This window comes from Suillus paluster (genome assembly GCF_016628075.1).
Source record: "Suillus paluster strain FC165 chromosome Unknown EDB91scaffold_37, whole genome shotgun sequence".
Lineage (NCBI taxonomy): Eukaryota > Fungi > Basidiomycota > Agaricomycetes > Boletales > Suillaceae > Suillus > Suillus paluster.
Window position 1 is genome coordinate 104,091 of NW_024537597.1, and position 19,830 is coordinate 123,920.

At 45.2% G+C, this 19,830-nt stretch overlaps 4 protein-coding genes across 4 annotated transcripts; 2 read left to right on the forward strand and 2 right to left on the reverse strand.

Annotated features, from left to right (window-relative positions):
• Positions 1 to 3,886: 3,886 nt before the first annotated feature.
• Positions 3,887 to 4,993, forward strand: EDB91DRAFT_1291397 (uncharacterized protein; the record flags this gene model as incomplete). Its single annotated transcript, XM_041324854.1, has 1 exon — positions 3,887 to 4,993. One exon carries the CDS (start codon positions 3,887 to 3,889, stop codon positions 4,991 to 4,993), a length of 1,107 nt encoding a protein of 368 aa, XP_041175774.1.
• Positions 4,994 to 6,476: 1,483 nt separating this feature from the next.
• On the reverse strand, positions 6,477 to 6,895 carry EDB91DRAFT_1055449 (uncharacterized protein; the record flags this gene model as incomplete). The annotated part of the gene is made up of 2 exons (XM_041313919.1): positions 6,477 to 6,666; positions 6,720 to 6,895. 2 exons carry the CDS (start codon positions 6,893 to 6,895, stop codon positions 6,477 to 6,479), a joined length of 366 nt encoding a protein of 121 aa, XP_041175775.1.
• A 1,038-nt stretch (positions 6,896 to 7,933) lies between these two features.
• On the reverse strand, positions 7,934 to 8,610 carry EDB91DRAFT_1249839 (uncharacterized protein; the record flags this gene model as incomplete). The annotated part of the gene is made up of 4 exons (XM_041323150.1): positions 7,934 to 8,099; positions 8,154 to 8,267; positions 8,320 to 8,401; positions 8,466 to 8,610. 4 exons carry the CDS (start codon positions 8,608 to 8,610, stop codon positions 7,934 to 7,936), a joined length of 507 nt encoding a protein of 168 aa, XP_041175776.1.
• A 154-nt stretch (positions 8,611 to 8,764) lies between these two features.
• On the forward strand, positions 8,765 to 10,438 carry EDB91DRAFT_1083225 (uncharacterized protein; the record flags this gene model as incomplete). The annotated part of the gene is made up of 9 exons (XM_041315598.1): positions 8,765 to 8,783; positions 8,876 to 8,966; positions 9,193 to 9,251; positions 9,297 to 9,401; positions 9,460 to 9,493; positions 9,570 to 9,656; positions 9,711 to 9,745; positions 9,883 to 9,977; positions 10,031 to 10,438. 9 exons carry the CDS (start codon positions 8,765 to 8,767, stop codon positions 10,436 to 10,438), a joined length of 933 nt encoding a protein of 310 aa, XP_041175777.1.
• Positions 10,439 to 19,830: the final 9,392 nt, after the last annotated feature.

Below are 19,830 nucleotides of genomic sequence, written 5' to 3' on the forward strand. Positions count from 1 at the left end.
CATTTCTTCTTTGTTACTGCCTTGAGATGAGCTGCCTTGAGAACACTCCTCACAGTTTGTGAAAAGACAGTGGTGGTGATGGTGGAATTGATATAATGGGTGGCTTGGACAGCATTATTAGCCTTTCCTGTAGTGATATGTTGAATGATAGCCCTCTTATTAGCAGAGGTGGATGTCCTCCACAAGATTTTTCCTTGGCCAGGTGGCTTTCTTTGATACACATGGCCACAGTAGACTTGCATACTTCAGTTCTAGAGGAAATTTAATGAGCAGAGAGGCCAGCACAGGACAAAGAGCAGATATTATCCCTTTGAGCAGAGGAGATGGCTTTCATGGTGATTATGACCATGACACATGACACATTCTGGTTTATATAGTTAGATATAGTTTTAAGAGTATGCCTAGAAGGATAGAGGCAGTAATTAAAGCCAAGGGAGGTTACACAATGTACTGGAATACCTGATTATCACTGTAAAATACTTGAGTCAAAAAACTGTCCACATGAGTCATCATTTTGTAAGCCTTATATCTCCACCATATCTCGACCGATTCCCACGCCATAGGGCTCAATTGGAAGCCCTGAAGTAGTACTACAATATGGTACCAGCATGTCCTTGATGTGTTTGTATATTCTCACACAATATCATAGATAGTGAAAAATGTGAAAACATGCGGACAGTTTTTTGAGCCACTGTATGTTTATATATGTTAAGGTCATGCTCAAGGGAAGAGTAACTCAAAGGGCTTGGCTTCAGCTTGTGCACTGCACCCCTTACCTGAGTACATGCCCTTAATTTTCAAGGGTCAGAAGGGGAGTCCAATGGAAGTCCAGGTAAGTCCAGAGGTCAGACACAGGGGGAGTTCGGCAGAACTCCGGAAGGCTAAGAGTAAATAGAGTAAGGCTACTTCGGACAAGTCCAGAGTAGAAATGGAACAGAGATAGACTACCCTAAGGTAGAACTGGATATATAGTCTTAAGGAATAAATCCAAGACTTGGAGGTGGACAAGAGATCAGACTCAAGTCCAGAGAAACAGGAATGAGCAGGAACTAAGATGATATTCAAACTAAGGAGGTATGGATTTTTACAGGAGTTTATATACTGTAGATATCATGTAAGTAATCAGTCAGCAAAGTGAAAAGCTATACCCAAAGCATATGGAAAGTCTATTAGTAAGTATACAATGGATCAAAGAAATGAAGTTGGAAATGAAGTGCAGATGGACAGATCAGCAAGCAAGGCAGAAAGGTGTACAACCGGTAGCCAGAGAGCAGTATTCTAAAAGGAAATAGGTGTGAGTCTGGAGATGAAAAATGGAGCGCCAGACAGAGAAACAGGATGGAGACCTGGATTTTCATAGGGGAGAATCCGGAATTCTGGGTCTGGATGTATGGGATATGACAGTATCCCCCCTTTAGGGCCAAGCCCTCGAGGCTTAAATGACTCATAACTCGGCAAGAGGACTGGGTTTGCTCGGATAAGCAGAGTGGAAGCCTGAGATGAGTTCCAACACATTTCTGAGTTCTGTGGCAAGAAGCCAGGATGTTTCTTCATCTGTGCCCTCATAACCAGTCCAACATACCAGGTACAGGATTTGGCAATGTCGCCTTCAGTGGTTGAGTTTGGAGTCCAGAATTTCGGAGATCTCATACTCTGGTTCTCCATTGACTTCAACTGCAGGCGGGGGTGGCTGGATATGGTTAAGGATTGTGTTCAGAGTTGCAGGTTCCAACTATGAGACATGGAATATGGGGTGTATGGAACGCATGGAGTCTGGGAGGCGGAGGGTGAACAAATGGGTACCAGGACAGGAAATGATGTCAAAAGGGCCTAGGTTCTTTTCTGATAATTTCTTGGAAGGCCAGGTGGAATGGAAATATTTTACTTTGACAAATACTTGGTCCCCAGCCTTGAAGTCCAGAGTGGACTTTCATCTGGCGTCAGCAGGGCCCTGGTAATGTTCTTGTGCGTGAGACATTTCTTCCTGGAGGAATTGGTGAAGCTCATCTGGATCTACAGCAAAATCCTGGGCACAGGTGGAGGAAAGATCTCATTCTGGGTATACAGAAATGTTGGGATGGTATCCTTTATTGACAAAAAATGGTGATACTCCGGTGGTAGCACTTGGAGCATTGTTGTATGCAAACTCCGCTAAAGGAAGAAGTTCAGACCAGTTATCCTGTTGATAATTGCAGTAGATATGGAGATACTGCTCTAGGGTTTGGTTGGCATGCTCATGCTCGGTCTGGCCATCACCCTCTGGGTGGTATCCAGAGGTGAAGTGAAGTATCATGTCTAGTGCTTTTCCAAGGGATCAAAAGAAGTGAGATACAAATTCTGTGCCTTGGTCAGAGGTGACATGGGACAGAACTCCGTGTTTAGAGAAGACGTGGAGCAGGAAAAGCCGGGTGAGGTCTGGAGAGGTGATGGTGTCATGTGTTGGGATGAATATTGCCTGCTTGGACAGATGATCTATGATGACAAGGATGGACTGTGAAACCAGAGGAGACTGGGAGTTGTTCTATGAAGTCCATGGAGATGGAATTCCATGGCTTTCCGGGAATGGGAAGTTGTTTGAGCAATCCATAGGGCTTATGTCTCAGGACTTTGGCTCAGGCGCAAGTAGTGCAGGACTTAACATAGTCCTTGACATAGGTGCATATTCTGGGCCAGGTGTATTCACACCAGATAAGTTCCAACATCCGGTTTTGACCAAAGTGTCCAGATAGAGGATGGTTGTGAGTGTTTTGGAGGACATGGAGGTGGAGGTCATTGGATTGCAGGACATATATACAGTTGTCACAGTGAAGGAATCCATTGCCATCTACTGTCCATCTTGGGTCTGAAGGTTCCAGGAGATGATTGGAAGCGATGGGGTCAGTAGGGAGGGCGGTCAAAATGTCTTTTTGGAGGTGTTCAATATCCATGACCACAACTGCTTGTAGGGACAAAGCAACATCACCGAAATTCCTTAAAATAGATAAGGGCAGGTCAGCACAGGTCTAGACATGGAAGGTCACAAAAGGCGTACCAGACACATCAGCAAGCAGAAGGTGGAGGAGTGGTCTATCAGACCAGAGCTAGAAGCAGGATTGTTGCTCAGTACGCCAATGTTGGGTAGTTGTATTGGACCTTAGCAGAATGTTTGACCTTAGGAGTGCTGATTCGTTCTGATCTGATGTTAAGAGCTGATAAGACATTGTCATTGCACTAAGGTATTACATGGTACAAGCAGTCATATGGGTACATCTAAGCATGGTTCAGACATGAATTGCATTGAGGATGAAAAATATGAGTGAGGAACAGGCGACGACAGCATGCAGATAATGAGACAGCAAATGAATCCAGCCACGAGAGCAGAAATGAATTGTAAAATGGTGAGTGAACTTTGGGAATCAGAGCATTAACGAGTAGCGTCAGAAAGTGGATTACAGCTGAAGACATGCCTTAGATTAAATCATCGTTTTGAAATTAGAGGATGATGTAAGCCTGGTGGCTTACGTACACATGACATATGGTTCATCGCATCATAGACACTTCTTTCCCTTAGCTTGTACCTTACCGTTGTTGTCGTCTCGCAATCCAGGACATGGTTCTGTTTTGTTTCGTGTGTTTCTTCAGTGTTTCTCGTCATTGGCCACAACTTGTTTCCACTTTTTTTCAAACTTCAACCACTGTTCCTTTTCTCCTGCCATTGTCTACACTGGATCGGTCTTGCAAACAGAAGCATCACGCTACTAATACTAGTTCGCGTGTTCTACGCTCTGACTTGCGCTTGCCGGACAGCAATAAGTGTCTACCCACTCCTGTCATCACTGCAAGGAAGCGTGATCCACCTCCACATCTCACGGTGCCTCTGCCTCCGTTGAGTATGCCCAGTTTGCCCATGCCATCTTCTAGTTCTGTCACTCCCCCTGTCCAGGATCCTGCCATGGTTTCTCAGCTCGTGCCATCACCTACACTACTAGTACCCTTGCGAGCTTCTAAAATGTCGAAACTTGACATCCCCACCTTCTCTGGCCCACTTGAACCAGCGGCCATCAATGGCTGGCTTGGCTGTTGTGAAGACTCTTACCTTGCATGGTCTGCCCTCAATGCAGGTCAAGTTATGCCTCCACAACTTCGCATTGTGCTCGCTGGGCTCAAGCTTGACAAACCTAGCACCAGCCTCTGGTGGAGCGAGAATCATGATGTACTCAAGCTGCTGGCCACTTGGGAGGCTTTCGCCTTGCGCTTCAAGGACCATTTCATTCCCTCTGGCTGGCGTCTAGATGCACTTGCTCACTTCTATGCTGTCTCGCAAGGCAACAGCAACTTTCGCTCATTTGTCGCTAACTTACAAGCAGCTCGGAACACACTTGGTTCAGCAGGTCTCGGATACACTATCAGCAATTCAGTCTTCAAAAACCACCTCTTGTTTTGCGCCCAGTCCATCCTCCAACTGCGTGTTTGCACAATACCGAATCTTGGGTATGAGAACTTGAAGGTTGATGCACTCATCAATGTCATGGCAACAACTTGGTCTAGTCTTGTTGCAGAAGGCCTGATGAAGTCATTGCCCACTAGACCAATGTCTACCACTCCCTCTACATCAACCATGCCTAGACCGAAGCCTGCATACCCTCTTCCTGATCTCAGCTATGCAGAGCGTGAAGCATTGCGTTCAGCCGGTGGATGTTTTCATTGTCGCTTATCGCCATCTGACACTACCTGGAAACCACATATTGCGCGCGAATGCCCAGGTGACCAAAGACGTGGAATTCCCTCATGTGCCCCTCATCAGGCGACAACTGTGGCAGCAGTCACTATCCCTGAAGGCTACAAGGAAGTCTTCTTGACACATGGCAACCCCGGTGTCACAGATTTCTCTGATCCTAATGCTGGTCTCATCGCCACTCTTATACCCCATGATGTTGTCATGCTATCATGTGTTCTTGAAGGTGGCTCCGACAGTGATGATTCAGAGGAAGATGATTATGGTTATGGTTATTAATATTCCTTCCTTCCTTTAATTGTTCCACAGTTTATGTTTTCGTTTCTTGACCACTGATGCTAGCTCATGTTCCACAGACTATCCCGCCTTTTATACGCCTGTGGTTGTTGCCCCTTCCCCTGTTTGCGCATTGCTGGGACTCCTTCAGACATTAGTTTGCTGATTGATAGCTTTTTTTGATAGTCTGGGAGGGTGTAAGCCTGGTGGCTTACGTACACATGACATATGGTTCATTGCATTGTAGACACCTCTTTCCCTTAGCTTGTACCTTACCATCGTTGTCATCTCGCAATCCAGAATGTGGTTCTGTTTTGTTTCGTGTGTTTCTTCAGTGTTTCTTGTCGTTGGACGTTGTCTTGCAATGCAGAATGTGGTTCTGTTTTGTTTCATGTGTTTCTTCAGTGTTTCTCGTCGTTGGCCATGACTTGTTTCCAGATGAGACTCACATTCATTTCCTTGCTTTCCTTTTCTTTGGCACAGCTTGAGTTGTCTTCGCCTTGGAGGCAGTGGCAGGTTTGGCACCTTTGCATGGTGATCTCCGAACCTGATGCTCATGCTCCTTGTCAGGCTCACCTTCAGAAACCGCTGGACTTTCAACCCTCCTCCTCTTTGATGTAGAGGCCTTCACCTTAGAGGCAGTGGCACTGCTGGCAGCGGCCTTGCAACTTTTGTGTGGCGATGTTCAAGGCTGAAACTCATGTTCCTCATCCGACGCATCTTCTGTCAGTGGGCTTTCGAATTCCACTGCCTTCATTTTCTTGCAAGGAGGCGACGGGGGATGCAGTGCTATATCTGCATCAGATCTAGTAGGAGGTGGGTGTGATGGAGAAGGGCGTCTGGGAGGTGGTGTAAGTGGTGGAGAAGGAGATCTACGAGGTGGAGTGGGTGATTGAGTAGATGTTTGAGGTACAGGAAGCGATGGACGTTGGGCACCGGCACTGTGTGGTTGAACAGGAGGGGGGGTAATAGATGCAGACGACCTTGACATGTTAGCAGAACGCAGTGTGGATTGCTTTCACATCACCGCAATATTGTCATCATCATCATCCATATCTCCAGAACCAGAAGCAGTTGTTGTTGAAAGCGCAGCTGCATGACCAGCTTTATCTTTGAATACTTTCCTAAATCAAAAAATAATAATTAGATACTGTACATACACAAACTTGATACATACAAGTTGTAATGTTGCAAAATTGCTGCAGCCCATGCTTCGTCAGGAGGGTTACGAATGACATCTATGATCCGGTAGTAATTTTTTTTGTCACGAGAAGATATAGAGGACTGTGCCTATATGAGATGTCAGTCCCTATTTGCTTGTCATACCTAAGCTCACCTGTATAGCCCCATAGGCAATGTGTTCAGCTTCAAAAGACATCATCCCGTGGAGTGAAGCATTGCAAGTATTCGAGATATGAAAATCATCGCCCATGAGTGCAGATGAAGAACCCGTCAGGATATGCTTCAAGACCTTGAATAGAATGTGTTAATTAGCAACACCAATACACAAATTGAAAAAGGAAAACACTACACGTTTGACAATGTAACCTTCGAAAAGGCTGTCTTGCATGTTCTGTTGGTTGAAAGATTCCCCAGCGACTTTACCCTTGTATAGAAGAGCAGGCCAGGCACGGGCATCCATCTTAATCTCGCCAGATTCAATCTTGTTTTTAGTCCTACAAAGCCGATGCGTTATTGATTAAATTTTCAAAAAAAAAAATATGCAAACTGCGAGGGAAACTTTTGATACTCCACAAGATGTTTGACAGGACACAGCATGCGCGCAAGCTGAGGGTGGTTAAGGCCCATTTTTGCATGAGACTCCTTGCTGTCAGGAAAGATGGCTGGCTCAAGACTGTTGGAGTCATAAGAAGCATAATGTGAGATGCTTTTCTTCAGGTGCATGGCATCTTCAGATTGTACTTGGCCAATCATATACTGCATCTGAACAGTGATTATTAGTAAAATGTAACCCTGAATATATGCATACGTACATTGTCAAGAATATCTTTGAGTTTGGTTGCCCTTTTCTTACCTCCTTTGACAAGTTCAAGGAGGTAGGGCGCCCCAGAAAGAATCTTCTTATAGGTACAAAGTAGCTGATCTTGTGCATCATTGGATCTAGTACACAGTCAATATATAATATACTCATCCACAAAAGAGATGACTTACATATTAGCAAGGATTGCATTGCGTGCGCTGTGCTCATCATCTGACACGTCAGAGTCCTCTACATCAGTGCTGCGTGCAATCTCGACCAATGGCACAATGCGGAAAACATCTTTTAGTATGCAAAACATATCTATTCCTCAAGGAATCCAACAAGTGAACTGAAGACATTGCTTGCGAGGCTTTGTATCTTTCCTATACATGTGAAAACACGTGTCAATGGTCAGTATGAAGCTCATTGAGTGCTGCATGTACTTACTTGTACTTGCTGGTATCCTTTGAATGGCTAAAAACATGACAATAAGTGAACATATGTGCTGAAAAACACTTCACTTACGAATTCAGGTGTTTTGAAACCCTAGTTTTGGTCTCATCATCATGATCCGATGACTTTTGCTTACATTTTGCATTTTTCAGGGGCTGGGTGCTTGGAGGAGAGTTCTCCATCTCTTCTTGAGGGCTTGGGGAATATTCATGCGACAACACAGGAGAGAATATTGATTCTAGGCTTGCAGAGGAGGAATGACGATGATGGTGTGTCATGATGGTGGTAGAGATTGGATGAGAACAACATGCTGATGAAACAATATCAGTGATCACACAGAGATACCCAATAAACTGTACACATATGTTTTTGTTTGGTACTGTCGACGTGTTACCCCAAACAATTGATTATTGTATACTATTAGTACAAAGTGCAAGATAACATGAGAGCAATGTGAGAGCAAAAAAAATAATTTAAGTTAAGTCTGCTGCAACAGGAGCAGGCAAGGTTCACAACATATCTAGACCAGCAATGGAATCCTTATCTTCTATGTCCCTGCAATGGTGGCAGCAGCGCAGTGGCCAAGCGATGCTACTGTCGACTTTTGGTTTGTATGGTGGGGGATTTTTGGGGATCCCCACCAAGCGCACTGGCTTTGCCTTGACAGAGTTATTTCTGTAGATCAAATTTTGTCAGTGAAATGATCAAGCAAATATAAGAAAATCTTACTTGGAACTCTGGGATGTGAGTTTGAGGCCCACAAGATCTTCTGTGATCTTGATGGTATCAGCCGAGAACCTGGAGAGTTTAATCTTCTTGCTCTCGTGATTGCTCCATGAGGTTCTGTCTATTAAGTTAGCAATGTATGTGTGAGAGGAAATCTAATAATAATCACCTTTTCCATTTGGGTTTGCCTGGAATCAACAACTCCGCCTCGCTATCTGTAGACTCTTCAATGTGAACCATCTTGACAGGATCTTTGAGGTGGATAATCAGTTTCTAGATTACTGTTAGTAAGTAATATGAAAAGATCGAGATTACATGCCAATGGGCCCGGATTCTCAGGGGTAAAGTTAATCTCATAAGTCGGCCAACCAGTCAGGAGGTTCTCGATATCCATGACAATTACATTGTCACAGATGATGACCTGGTCGGTACCATTAATGAGAATAGAGTTGGATGCCATCATAAAAAAGATTAGGAGATTTGATAAGGATGAATATGAAATCGCGTAGTTGTGGCTCTCTGCATTACCGGTATTTGCTGGCTGACTTTGAAAAGTCATGTGATGTTCGAAACCAAACTTTCAAACTTGTTCTTCAGTTAGTACCACTCCACTCATGAGGTGCTGGCTGTGCTGTAGGTTGGCACGCTAGCACCTGTGATTGAGCACATTTCACCTTCTCCATCCGCTCATGAGGTGCTGGCCGTGCTGTAGGTTGGTGCACTAGCACCTGTGATTGAGCACATTTCACCTTCTCATTTGTCATTTCTACTGGGCGCTAAGCAGAAAGGACGAATAACCCTAACCCCAAGAAAATGGTAAGTCACTACTGTCAGTGAGTTTTTTTTTCAATTTGCTCTTCACTTCCTGGTTCAACACGCCTCTTGGAGGCGACTTGAACCAGAGGCTGTCAAGCTGCAAGGACACACCTCTTGGAGGCGACTCCGAGCACTTAAGCCTGACAGCTTCTAACTTTTATCATATCTATTCCTACTACCTGCTATGTGTACTGACTTCATTTCTTGTAGGCTGTTTATCCACCAGCTTGGTGCTGGACACGCTGAGCAAGGAGGAGGCTGCCAAGAAAGTTATGGTTATCGACAGTGAGTCCAGTTACCAACTCAGGAACTTGGCTAATTTTTAAAAAGGTGATCTCGAGGGTTCCACCGGTCTCAAGGTTATCCACCAAAAGCACCCCGAGGTGTTCGTTCCCTCTGGTATCATGGAACGTGGAACTTTCTTGACTGCTGCTGGTTTCAGTTCGACACAAACAAATTTGGTGTCTTCTCAATGCTTTACATTTTTCTTTAGTTTATAATGCTACTCGTGAGGTGCCAGCTGTGCTGTAAGTCAGCACACTAGCACCATCACATCTTAATGATTATATTTTTCAAATGACCAGTATTGCAGTGTGACTTCAGATTCACTCTATGGGGAATCACCTCACGCCTCTGTTCCAAGTCTGCCAGCATCTTGAAACAATCAGCATGCTACAATGCTGACAAAAAGTGAGCGGTTCCTGTTCTGAAGTCATTTTCTACATCATTGTCATCCGTCGTCAGCCCACATCTACCATCTTTGCATTATGGATGGTACAGTCAATTGTGTTGGCTGTGGTTGAGCCTTTAAGTCACAGAGACAACTCTCCATGCATGCCTTGAAGTGCAAAAAGAACAAGGCACTGACCTTGGACATTGTTTTTTTCAAAATGGGACAAGAAACAAAAGTCTCAAGGACGAGATCTTCTCCGTGACGTGAAGAAACCTTGTCAGCAGGTGGAAGAAGCTTTTGCTGAAGACCAGCTCGACTACGTGGATCTCAATCTTGAGGTAAGCTTGTGTTTAATTTTCTATATGTATTTGTGCTACTATTTTATTTCTAGGACATGAACATCGCTGGACTGTCTCGCCTGCCATCACCACCAGAAAATCCACCCACTCCATCACCAGCAAGATCACCCACTCCACCCACACAATTTCTCTCAAAGCATTTGGGGTGTTCAATTCAAATACCCCGGCGCTTTATTGACTATCTTCCTGGCTCGGCAATCCCATTGGCTCACATGCCAATTAAGCAACCTCTATGCTGTGCACCTCCTCAGCGGGAACCAACTCCGTCAGAGTCTTCTGATGAGGATCCATTATTTATTGAGCCGCCACCTGCAGATCCTTTTCAGACAGATCCAGATTCAATGGGTCTTTATCAAGTCTACCCAGCTCATCCGACCTTCATCCCTCCCAACAATACTTCCCTCATCAATCTCACAGATGCGCCGACACTTGAAGGATGACCTGTGACAGGCCTGGGCCCACTTGTGGCTACTACTGAACTCACACCACTGGATGTAGATGATGAACATCTATTTGATGCATTCACCAATCCAACATGTGGATTGCTGATGTCCTGGTGCTATACTGGGACGAACGATAAGTCTGATGCTGAAATCAATCGGCTAGCTGGTATTCACCAGCACCCGCACTTCAGATCGAAGGATTTGAGTGGCTTTACTTGCACTCATGAAGCTAAACTATTAGATAAGTATTTGCGAGATATGTCAAATCCTCTATGAGAAGAATTTGGTTGGCGCCAGTCTTCGGTCAAAATTTGCCTGCCAAAAGAACAAATGAAATGGCAATCAGAGGAACATGCACCAGAACTTGAAGTGCCAGGAGTTTATCACCAGTCACTCACATCAGTAATTCAGTCAACATTTGAGGACGACATCACAAACACGTTTCACATGACTCCATACTCTCAGTATTGGAAAGTATCTGAGATGAAGACTGTACAAGTCTTCTCAGAATCATACTCGTCACCAGCCATGCTCAATGCATATGCCGAGATAAATTCCCTTCCCTGTGCACCAGACAACAATCTTGAACGTGTCTTAGCACCTCTTATGATGTGGTCCGACGCGACACACCTCGCAAGTTTTGGGGATGCCTCATTATGGCCGTTCTATTTATTCTTCAGTAACCAGTCGAAGTACGCGCGAGGGAAGCCAACCTCCTTTGCAAGTCACCATGTCGCTTATATACCAACAGTACATTCTGTCATGATATAGATGTAACTACTGATCTGATGGTCATATATACAGCTTCCAGATGATATCCAGGATGTATATTTTAATATCTTCGGTGAAGCAATGACAGACGAGGTCCACACCTTCTGTAAGCACGAACTTATTCAAGCGATTTGGAAGTTATTGCTTGACGAAGATTTCATGCATGCCTATGAGCATGGAATGGTTGTTCATTGTGCCGATGGAATCACACGTCATGTGTTCCCTCGTTTTTTCTCATATTCCACTGATTACCCTGAAAAGTGAGCATTGAAGGATTCTTTTGTTTGTTTTCACTCACTCAGAGTTTGTTATAGGGTCCTTCTGGCAAGCATCAAATTCCTCGGGCAGTGTTTGTGCCCATGCTGCCTTGTCAAAAAATGCGATGTGCCAAAGATGGGTACCAAGCTTGACATGAAGCACCGAGAGACCAAACAGCGCATGGACAATGAACACCACCGTCAAGATATTGAGAATGCCCGAGAGCTCATTTTTGAGCTTGGTGTTCCTGTTGATGGAGCTCGCATCAAAGCGATTCTTGGTGATGAGTCTTATGTCCCTATCTGAGTAAGCTCCATCATATACTAAACTAAACTGATGCTTGACACATCTACATAGAACACTTTCTCAGATCGACTTGGAAAATTCGGATTCAACATGTTCATTTTGTTCGTTGTTGACCTGCTGCATGAATTCGAACTCGGTGTGTGGAAGGCCATTTTTACCCACCTATTGCACATCCTCTATGCCCAAGGTGGTGGCGTTATCCAAAAGCTGAATAAACAGTGAGTGATCTGTCATATACCAGATCCGACCGCTCCGATATTGATATCCGCTCCACTTTCTGACCCCCTCCGCCCCATCCATCCTCCACTCCATCCTATCACAAACCCACATTCCACCCTACACCTCCGCTCAACCGCTCAACCGGTCCCCTCCCATAACATCTCCATTCAACTGGACCTCTTTCCCCTTTTAGATATATGCTTTCCTTTTCGGTACTTAGACCATTACTTCCAGATCACCGGTAATTCCTATTACCACTCGATCACTGATCCAATGCGTACATATTGATATCCGCCCCAACTTATGTCTTTCCTATGTAAAGTACTTACAAATGATATCCTTGGTACATAGCTTTACTACATAGTTATCCTGGTCACTGCCTCATACATAGAAGTATATAACATATCATGTACTTAGATATTTTTCCTTAGTCTTAATATTACTTGTCTTCTCACAGTTACTACTTGTGAGAATTCTCAGTAGGACCTTGCCTCCTCTGGACACAAGCTTCAGCTTGTTGTCACCTCCGACCCTCTGACTCTCCACTCCGACTTAGAGCCGTGCTCTAAGTCTCTCCCTTATTTCTCCGCCCCTGTCAATATTCCCCTCTGACCCTTTTCCATCCTCCACATTATTCCCCACCTTCCCCGCTCCACTCCTAGTCGGTCCGCCGCTGGCAGCTCTTACTCCCTGACCCCCAAAGCAGACCCAAGCGGTCCACTTGTCCTACCGTCAGACAACGTTGGACCCGCTCCAAATTCGGGGCACATACTCGGCTAAGGGCACAGCGCAAGAGCTGAAGCCAAGCCCCGACCCCTCTGCCTCTTGAGCCGGCATGGTACCTAACAGATCACATCAAGAAAATTTCAATGGTTTGATGCCTTAAAGGTACCGGGCTGTTCCGACATTCGGATGTGGCACTATCCAACGGTTTCATAAGAATGCTTCAGCGATGAAGAGATTGGCAGGTCGAGACTTTGAGGATCTCCTTCAGGTAATGCTTTTGGATCTATGTGGGTCATACATACATCTGCTAATACTCTCAAGTTTCAGTGTGCTCTTCCAGTATTTGAGGATCTCCTCCGCAAGCCTCACAATTCAATTGTCTTGAATCTGCTCTTTGACCTGGCAAGCTGGCATGCATTTGTGAAACTGTGCTTGCACACAGATGATATGCTCTCCCTCTTTGACAGTGCTACAGTCCTTCTCGGACAGACAGTTTGGGAATTCAACAAGACTACATGCAAGTACTATTATACTACTGAGCTTCCACAGGAGCACACTACTCAAGGATGATGTGAAGCTGCTTTGAGTGCCAAGCAGGGTGAATTGTCCAAGGGAAAGGAAAGGTCCTCCGGTAAAAAGGTTAAGAAGTTGAATCTTCATACATACAAATACCACGCACTTGGGGACTATCCAAATACTATCCGACACATGGGGACAACTGACAACTACACGACGCAAGCGGTGAGTACACAACTTAATTTTAAAATTGACACTTGATGCTCTAACAGGGTGAGTTGGAGCATCGATGTTCCAAATGTTGGTACCCGAGGACACCCAAGAATAGAAACACATTGCTGAAGAATATGGCCATTCAAGAGTCACGCTCCCGTATTTTCCTGAAGATCAATGCTCAACTCAAGAGCACTGTCACTGCACGATCTGCACTCAGGAATACACACCGTCACCGGCGGACATCTCCCTCTGACCATTATCATATTGCAAAGCATCCAAGGGCATCATTTGACCTCACCTCCTGGTTGACCGATATTGAAGATGATGATTCTGCGAAGAGGGTCGGTTTTCTTTTTCTCTGACTATATCATGTATACTAAAGGCATGCACATCAGAACTTTATTCCCCATTTGAAGGACCATCTACTTGCACGGCTTCGTGGCCTTGACTACTCGGGCAATGAACACACCTTCTCAGATGCTGAGCAAGACCTGATTATCTTTTCTAACAACAAGGTACATGAGCACAGCATCCTTCGAGTAAACTACACGACATACAATCTCAGGAGAGAGCAAGACTGCATCAATCCTCAAACTCGCACTGATCTGATGGTGCTCTCGCATGAAAATGACGATGAACGTCACCTGTATTGGTATGCTCGTCTTATATGCATATTCCATGTCGACATCTGGTATTATGGTGAAGAGAATGCACAATCGACATCAAAGTGCATGGATGTCCTGTTTGTGCACTGGTTTGGATGAGACATGTCTTTTAATGGCGGGTTCTCAAGCAAACACTTGCATCGCATCGGTTTCCTCACTGACAACTTCGACTCAGACCCTGGCTGCTTCAGATTCATTGATCCTGACCAAGTTATTCGCGGTGTGCATCTAATCCCTGCATATGCTTACAGTCGCACAGAGAAATACCTCGGGCCATCATTCACTTGTCGTGTGGAAGAGGGGGATGAAGATTGGATGTATTTTTATGTCAATATGTATGTTTTATTTTTATTTATTCTACATGACACCTTATGCTGACTCAAACCGACAGGTTCATAGACCATGATATGTTTATGCATTTCCACGGTGGTGGTGTGGGTCACAAGGCGATGCGAGAGTGGGATGAGCTCTTGCTGTCTGATGACGCACCCAATGTCATTGACGATGATATCATTGATTTAGACTTTGAGGGTGGAGAGGATGATCTAGAAGAGGGAGAGGGACATCAAGATGAAGAGGAGAATGATTCAGATGTAGAGGTGGATGAAGACAAGCCTGAGGTAGACGATCCAGATGCAGTGATTGCAGACTTGGACAAAGAGCTGGATGATAATATATTTGCTCAGGAAGGATATGGCACACTTTAACTAGTTTGCTATATACTTACATACAGCTCGATACTTGAAAGCACTGCTCAATCTATGAACAAAATGGGTCGGCACTTGTATAGGTGAACATGAGGTCCGAACATGTCTGGGAGACATGCAGATGATCTGAACTTATCTGAAGTGTATCATACTGATGGCAACCTTACACGCTCACAGATTAACTACTGTGCATCTCACAAACTTCTTGTTGTGCTGACAGAGTATGAACTTGACACGTCATCACCCATACGATTGTGGTGCGAGAACTTGTCAAAATAAGGCAGCATCAGATTTCGAGAATTTTGGTGATGAAGCTGTTTCATGGTGAATACTGGTCAGAGGTTATGAGGGTTAGCTTGAGCATTGTAGGAAGCCGATCACTACTGAGCTAGTATCCCCTATCTTTCTGATCCTCTCCGACCCACTTTCCCATGCTGCCGCTCCACATAGATGTTGGCTGACGATTGGCCCAGTCAGTCATGATCGATCCAAGTTGGACATCATGTCATATACCTGATCTGACCGCTCCGATATTGATATCCGCTCCACTTTCCAACCACCTCTGCTCCATCCATCCTCCACTCCGTCCAATCACAGTCTGCATTCTGCTTCTACGCTTCCGCCTGACCGCTCAACCGGTCCCCTTCCATAACATCTCCATTCAACTGGACCTCTTTCCCCTTTTAGATATATATTTTCCCCTTCAGTACATAGACCCTTACTTCCAGATCACCGGTAATTCCTATTACTGCTCGATCACTGATCCAATGCATACATATTGATATCTGCTCCAACTTATGTCTTCACCTGTGTAAGTACTTACAAATTATATCCCTGGTACATAGCTTTACAACATAGTTATCCTGATCACTGCCTCATACATAGAAGTATATAACATATCATGTACTTAGATATTTTCCTCAGTCTTAATATTACTTGTCTTCTTGCAGTTACTACTTGTGAGAATTCTCAGTAGGACCTTGCCTCCTCTGGACACAAGTTTCAACTTGTTGTCACCTCTGACCCTCTGACCCTCCACTCCGACTTAGAGCCGTGCTCTAAGTCTCTCCCTTATTTCTCTGCCCCTTTCAATATTCCCCTCTGACCCTTTTCCATCCTCCACATTATCCTCCACCTTCCCTGCTCCTACCAAACATTCCCCCTGCTCCTATCCACCCTCCGCATCACTCCCCGCCTTCTCCACTCTGCTCCTAGTCGACCTGCCGCTAGCAGCTCTTACCTCCCGACCCTCAAAGCGGACCTAAGCGGTCTACTTGTCCTGTCGTTGGACAACGTCAGACCCGCTCCAAATTCAGGGCAGGTACTCGGCTAAGGGCACAGCGCAAGAGCTGAAGCCAAGCCCCAACCCCTCTGCTTCCTGAGCCGGCACGGTACCTAACACATCATCTGCACACACAATTGGTCACTGTCCATCGTCTCATGTCATTGGCCTGTCGTCTATTGGTACGTATATCTCTTACTTTGATTGCTTTCCATCCCCATTCGCATAATTGGGCCGCTTATTGGCCTTTTATCACCCCACCTCACACCTTATTACATGGACACAGAGAAACGAGTATTTAGCGATCCATGAGGCATCTTAAGCGACCTGAAGTTCACCTTCATCGCTTAGTCTCATTTACTATATATTCCGCCCATGTTCTTAGTAGTTGAGCTAGCAAATTCTCACTTGGAATGATTTCTTGTGTGGTTTCTCATTGAGTTGTCGGCTGACTCTCTTAAATGTTCGCTCATTGTACTACACACACACCTCCACTATTCCACTCATTCATCACTCAGGTCTGCTCAGGGCCACTCCACTTCACTCAGTTTCACTCTCTCTTTGCTCAACTTCACTCAGCCAAGTCGGCATTGGCATTGGCATCAACTATTAGGTCGGACAATACAACTTGTTGTTGGTGGTTTGCATTGCACTGCTTCCCCTATAGGGTCGAACGCACTTGAATTGGCCACAGTCACGCTGATATCGCAGTAGCAACTGGAACCCACAGCATAGTCCTTATTCCCCTCTTTGGGATAGATGTCCCAGCATCTAGTGAGGGAGTCCGGTTTAGCTCCGAGTTTTCCGGGACAGAAAAAGATGATAAGATTGAATTGGTGGAGGAATTTCAACCATCATGCCTGACAGCGCAAGAGGAGTTTGGTGGTGGCAAAGTACTCAAGGTTTTTGTGGTCTGTGACTACATCAATAGGTTGGGAGGAGCCTTCTAGGTAGTGTTGCCAGGTCTGGAAAGCTTCGTAGATGGCCATGAGTTCTGGAGCTGTAAGCATTCTGGAGTAGAATGCCACCGGACAAAGTTCTGAGTCTGGACAGATAATGGATAGAATTCCGGTGATGGCATAGTCAGAGGCATCTGTTTCTACAACAATGGGAATGTCCGGCATCCAATGTGTCAACACCAGAGCTGTGGTGAAAGCCTCCTTGAGTGTCTTGAAGGATCACCGACACTCATCAGAGAAATTCCATGGAGTATCCTTGCGAGTGAGGCGAGTGAGCGGAACTACAATATCTGAGTAGTTGAAAATGAAGCAATGGTAGAAGTTGGCAAATCCAAGAAACAATTGAATGTCCTTGACCTTCCAGGGTTCTGGCCAGTCACAGATGGCTTGGATCTTGGTGGGCAACATGGTAAGACCATCCAGAGATAGGAGGTAGCCAAGGTATTCTATGGAGTTCAAGTGGAATTCACATTTTTCCGGTTTAGCATAGAGGCAGTGCTTTTGGAGTTGTCAGAGAACTTCATGGACATGTTGTTTGTGGGATGCAAGGTCTTGGGAATAGATGAGGATGTCATCCAGGTACACAATAATGCATATATCAAGCATATTGGCAAAGATGCTATTGACAAAGCGCTGGAAAGCCACTGGAGTGTTGGTAAGGCCCTCAGGCATGACCAACCATTCATAGGAGCCATAGCACGTATGGAAAGCAGTTTTCCACTCATCTCCGGCTGCTACCCGGATGAGGTGATAAGCAGACTAGAGGTCAATTTTGGTGTAAACTTTCACATGGCTTGGAGAATCTAAGAGGTCAGCAATGAGGAGCAGGGGATAGTGGTCTTTCTTGGTAATCTGGTTGAGACCTTGGAAGTCCACACAGAGGCGTAGAGAGCCATCCTTCTTTTTGACAAACAGGATGGGAGCCATGTGCAGAGAGGATGAGGAGTGGAGCAGTCCAGCTGCGATATTTTGGTCAAGGAACTTCCGGAGAGCTTCAAGTTCTACCGGGGAAAGGGAATAAATGGTGCCAAGTGGCAGGGCAGCTCCTTCTTCCAAGTTGATCTTCAGATCGTAAGGTCAGTGTGGAGGAAGTTGACTTGCTTTGCCTTTGTCAAAAACATCTGCAAACTCATGGTATTCTGAAGGGATACCGGATAGATCCAGAGGATCAGTGGAGAGCATAGCAGAGTGGAGGTTGACACCAGAGGGGCAAAGGTAAATACTGAACTGGGTTAACCCCTCTAGCTTGCAGGCCCAGCAGAAGGCAACAGCATTTACTAGAGATATATGGGGGTCAGCCTTATCAGGAGGAGCTCAGTGTAGTCAGGGCAGGGGTTTCTGCTGGAGGAGGTGGGGGTGGAGTCAGAGCAGAGGAGTATAGACATATCAATGAAATGGGGTAATTTGACTTGGGAGTTGGAAGAGGATGGGTGATAAACCGAGCACACATATGACAGACCTGCTTGTGTATATGAAATAGTGCTTTTAGGGTGATTCTCTTTTGTTTTTTGGTGGCGAACCAGACATAAACTGGCGGAAGGGAACATGGCTAGTCCGGAGATAGGAGTACCACAGTAAAGTGGACCCTTTTTGGATGTCAGAGGTCAATGGCATTTCCAGTAGTAAAACCCGGAAGAGGTGTCTGCTCTATACCCTATCAATCAACAGATCATAGCAGGAGAGCAAGTAGCATTCCTGAGTAGTACTAGGAGAATCCAAGGGAGTTGAATGTTGAGAGTAACTTGCCAGTCAAAAGCAGTGGAGGAGTCGGATATACTGGAACCGGAGATAATTATGTAGTGTTTGGTGTATAATAGCTATGATCGGGAGTCGAGCTGGAAGGAACAGATAAAGTATGCTGAGGTGAACAGAGCAGAAAATGCATGAGTTATGGATGAGAAGATTTAAATGGTAGTGAAAGGGTGGGAGGAAAAATCATAGTTTATGAGGGACAGGAGTTTGAACCTGGCAAAGGGGTGGTTCATGGACATTAATATACTCGGTAAGGTGTGAGTTCGAATATACTGTAAGGTCATGCTTAAGGGAAGAGTAACTCAAAGGGCTTGGCTTCAGCTCGTGTGCTGCACCCCTTACCCAAGTATGTGCCCTTAATTTCCAAGGGTCAGAAGGGGAGTCCAACGGAAGTTTGGGTAAGTCCAGAGGTCAGACACAGGGGGAGTTCGGCAGAACTCCGGAAGGCTAAGAGTAAATAGAGTAAGGCTACTTCAGACAAGTCTGGAGTAGAAATGGAACAGAGATAGACTACCCTAAGGTAGAACTGGATATATAGTCTTAAGGAATAAACCCAAGACTTGGAGGTGGACAAGAGATTGGACTCAAGTCCAGAGAAACAAGAATGAGCAGGAACTAAGATGATGTTTGAACTAAGGAGGTATGGTGTTTTACAGGAGTTTATATACTGTAGATATCATGTAAGTAATCAGTTAGCAAAGTGAAAAGCTATACCCAAAGCATATAGAAAGTCTATTAGTAAGTATACAATGGATCAAAGAAATGAAGTTGGAAATGAAGTGCAGATGGATGGATCAGCAAGCAAGGCAGAAAGGTGTACAACCAGTAGCTGGAGAGCAGTATTCTAAAAGGAGATAGGTGTGAGTCTGGAGATGAAAAATGGAGCGCCAGACAGAGAAATAGGACGGAGACCTGGATATTCATAGGGGAGCATCCAGAATTCTGGGTCTGGAGGTACAGGATATGACAGGTGAGTGAAAAGATGCCTCACAAGGGTGTCTGTGCAGTGAAG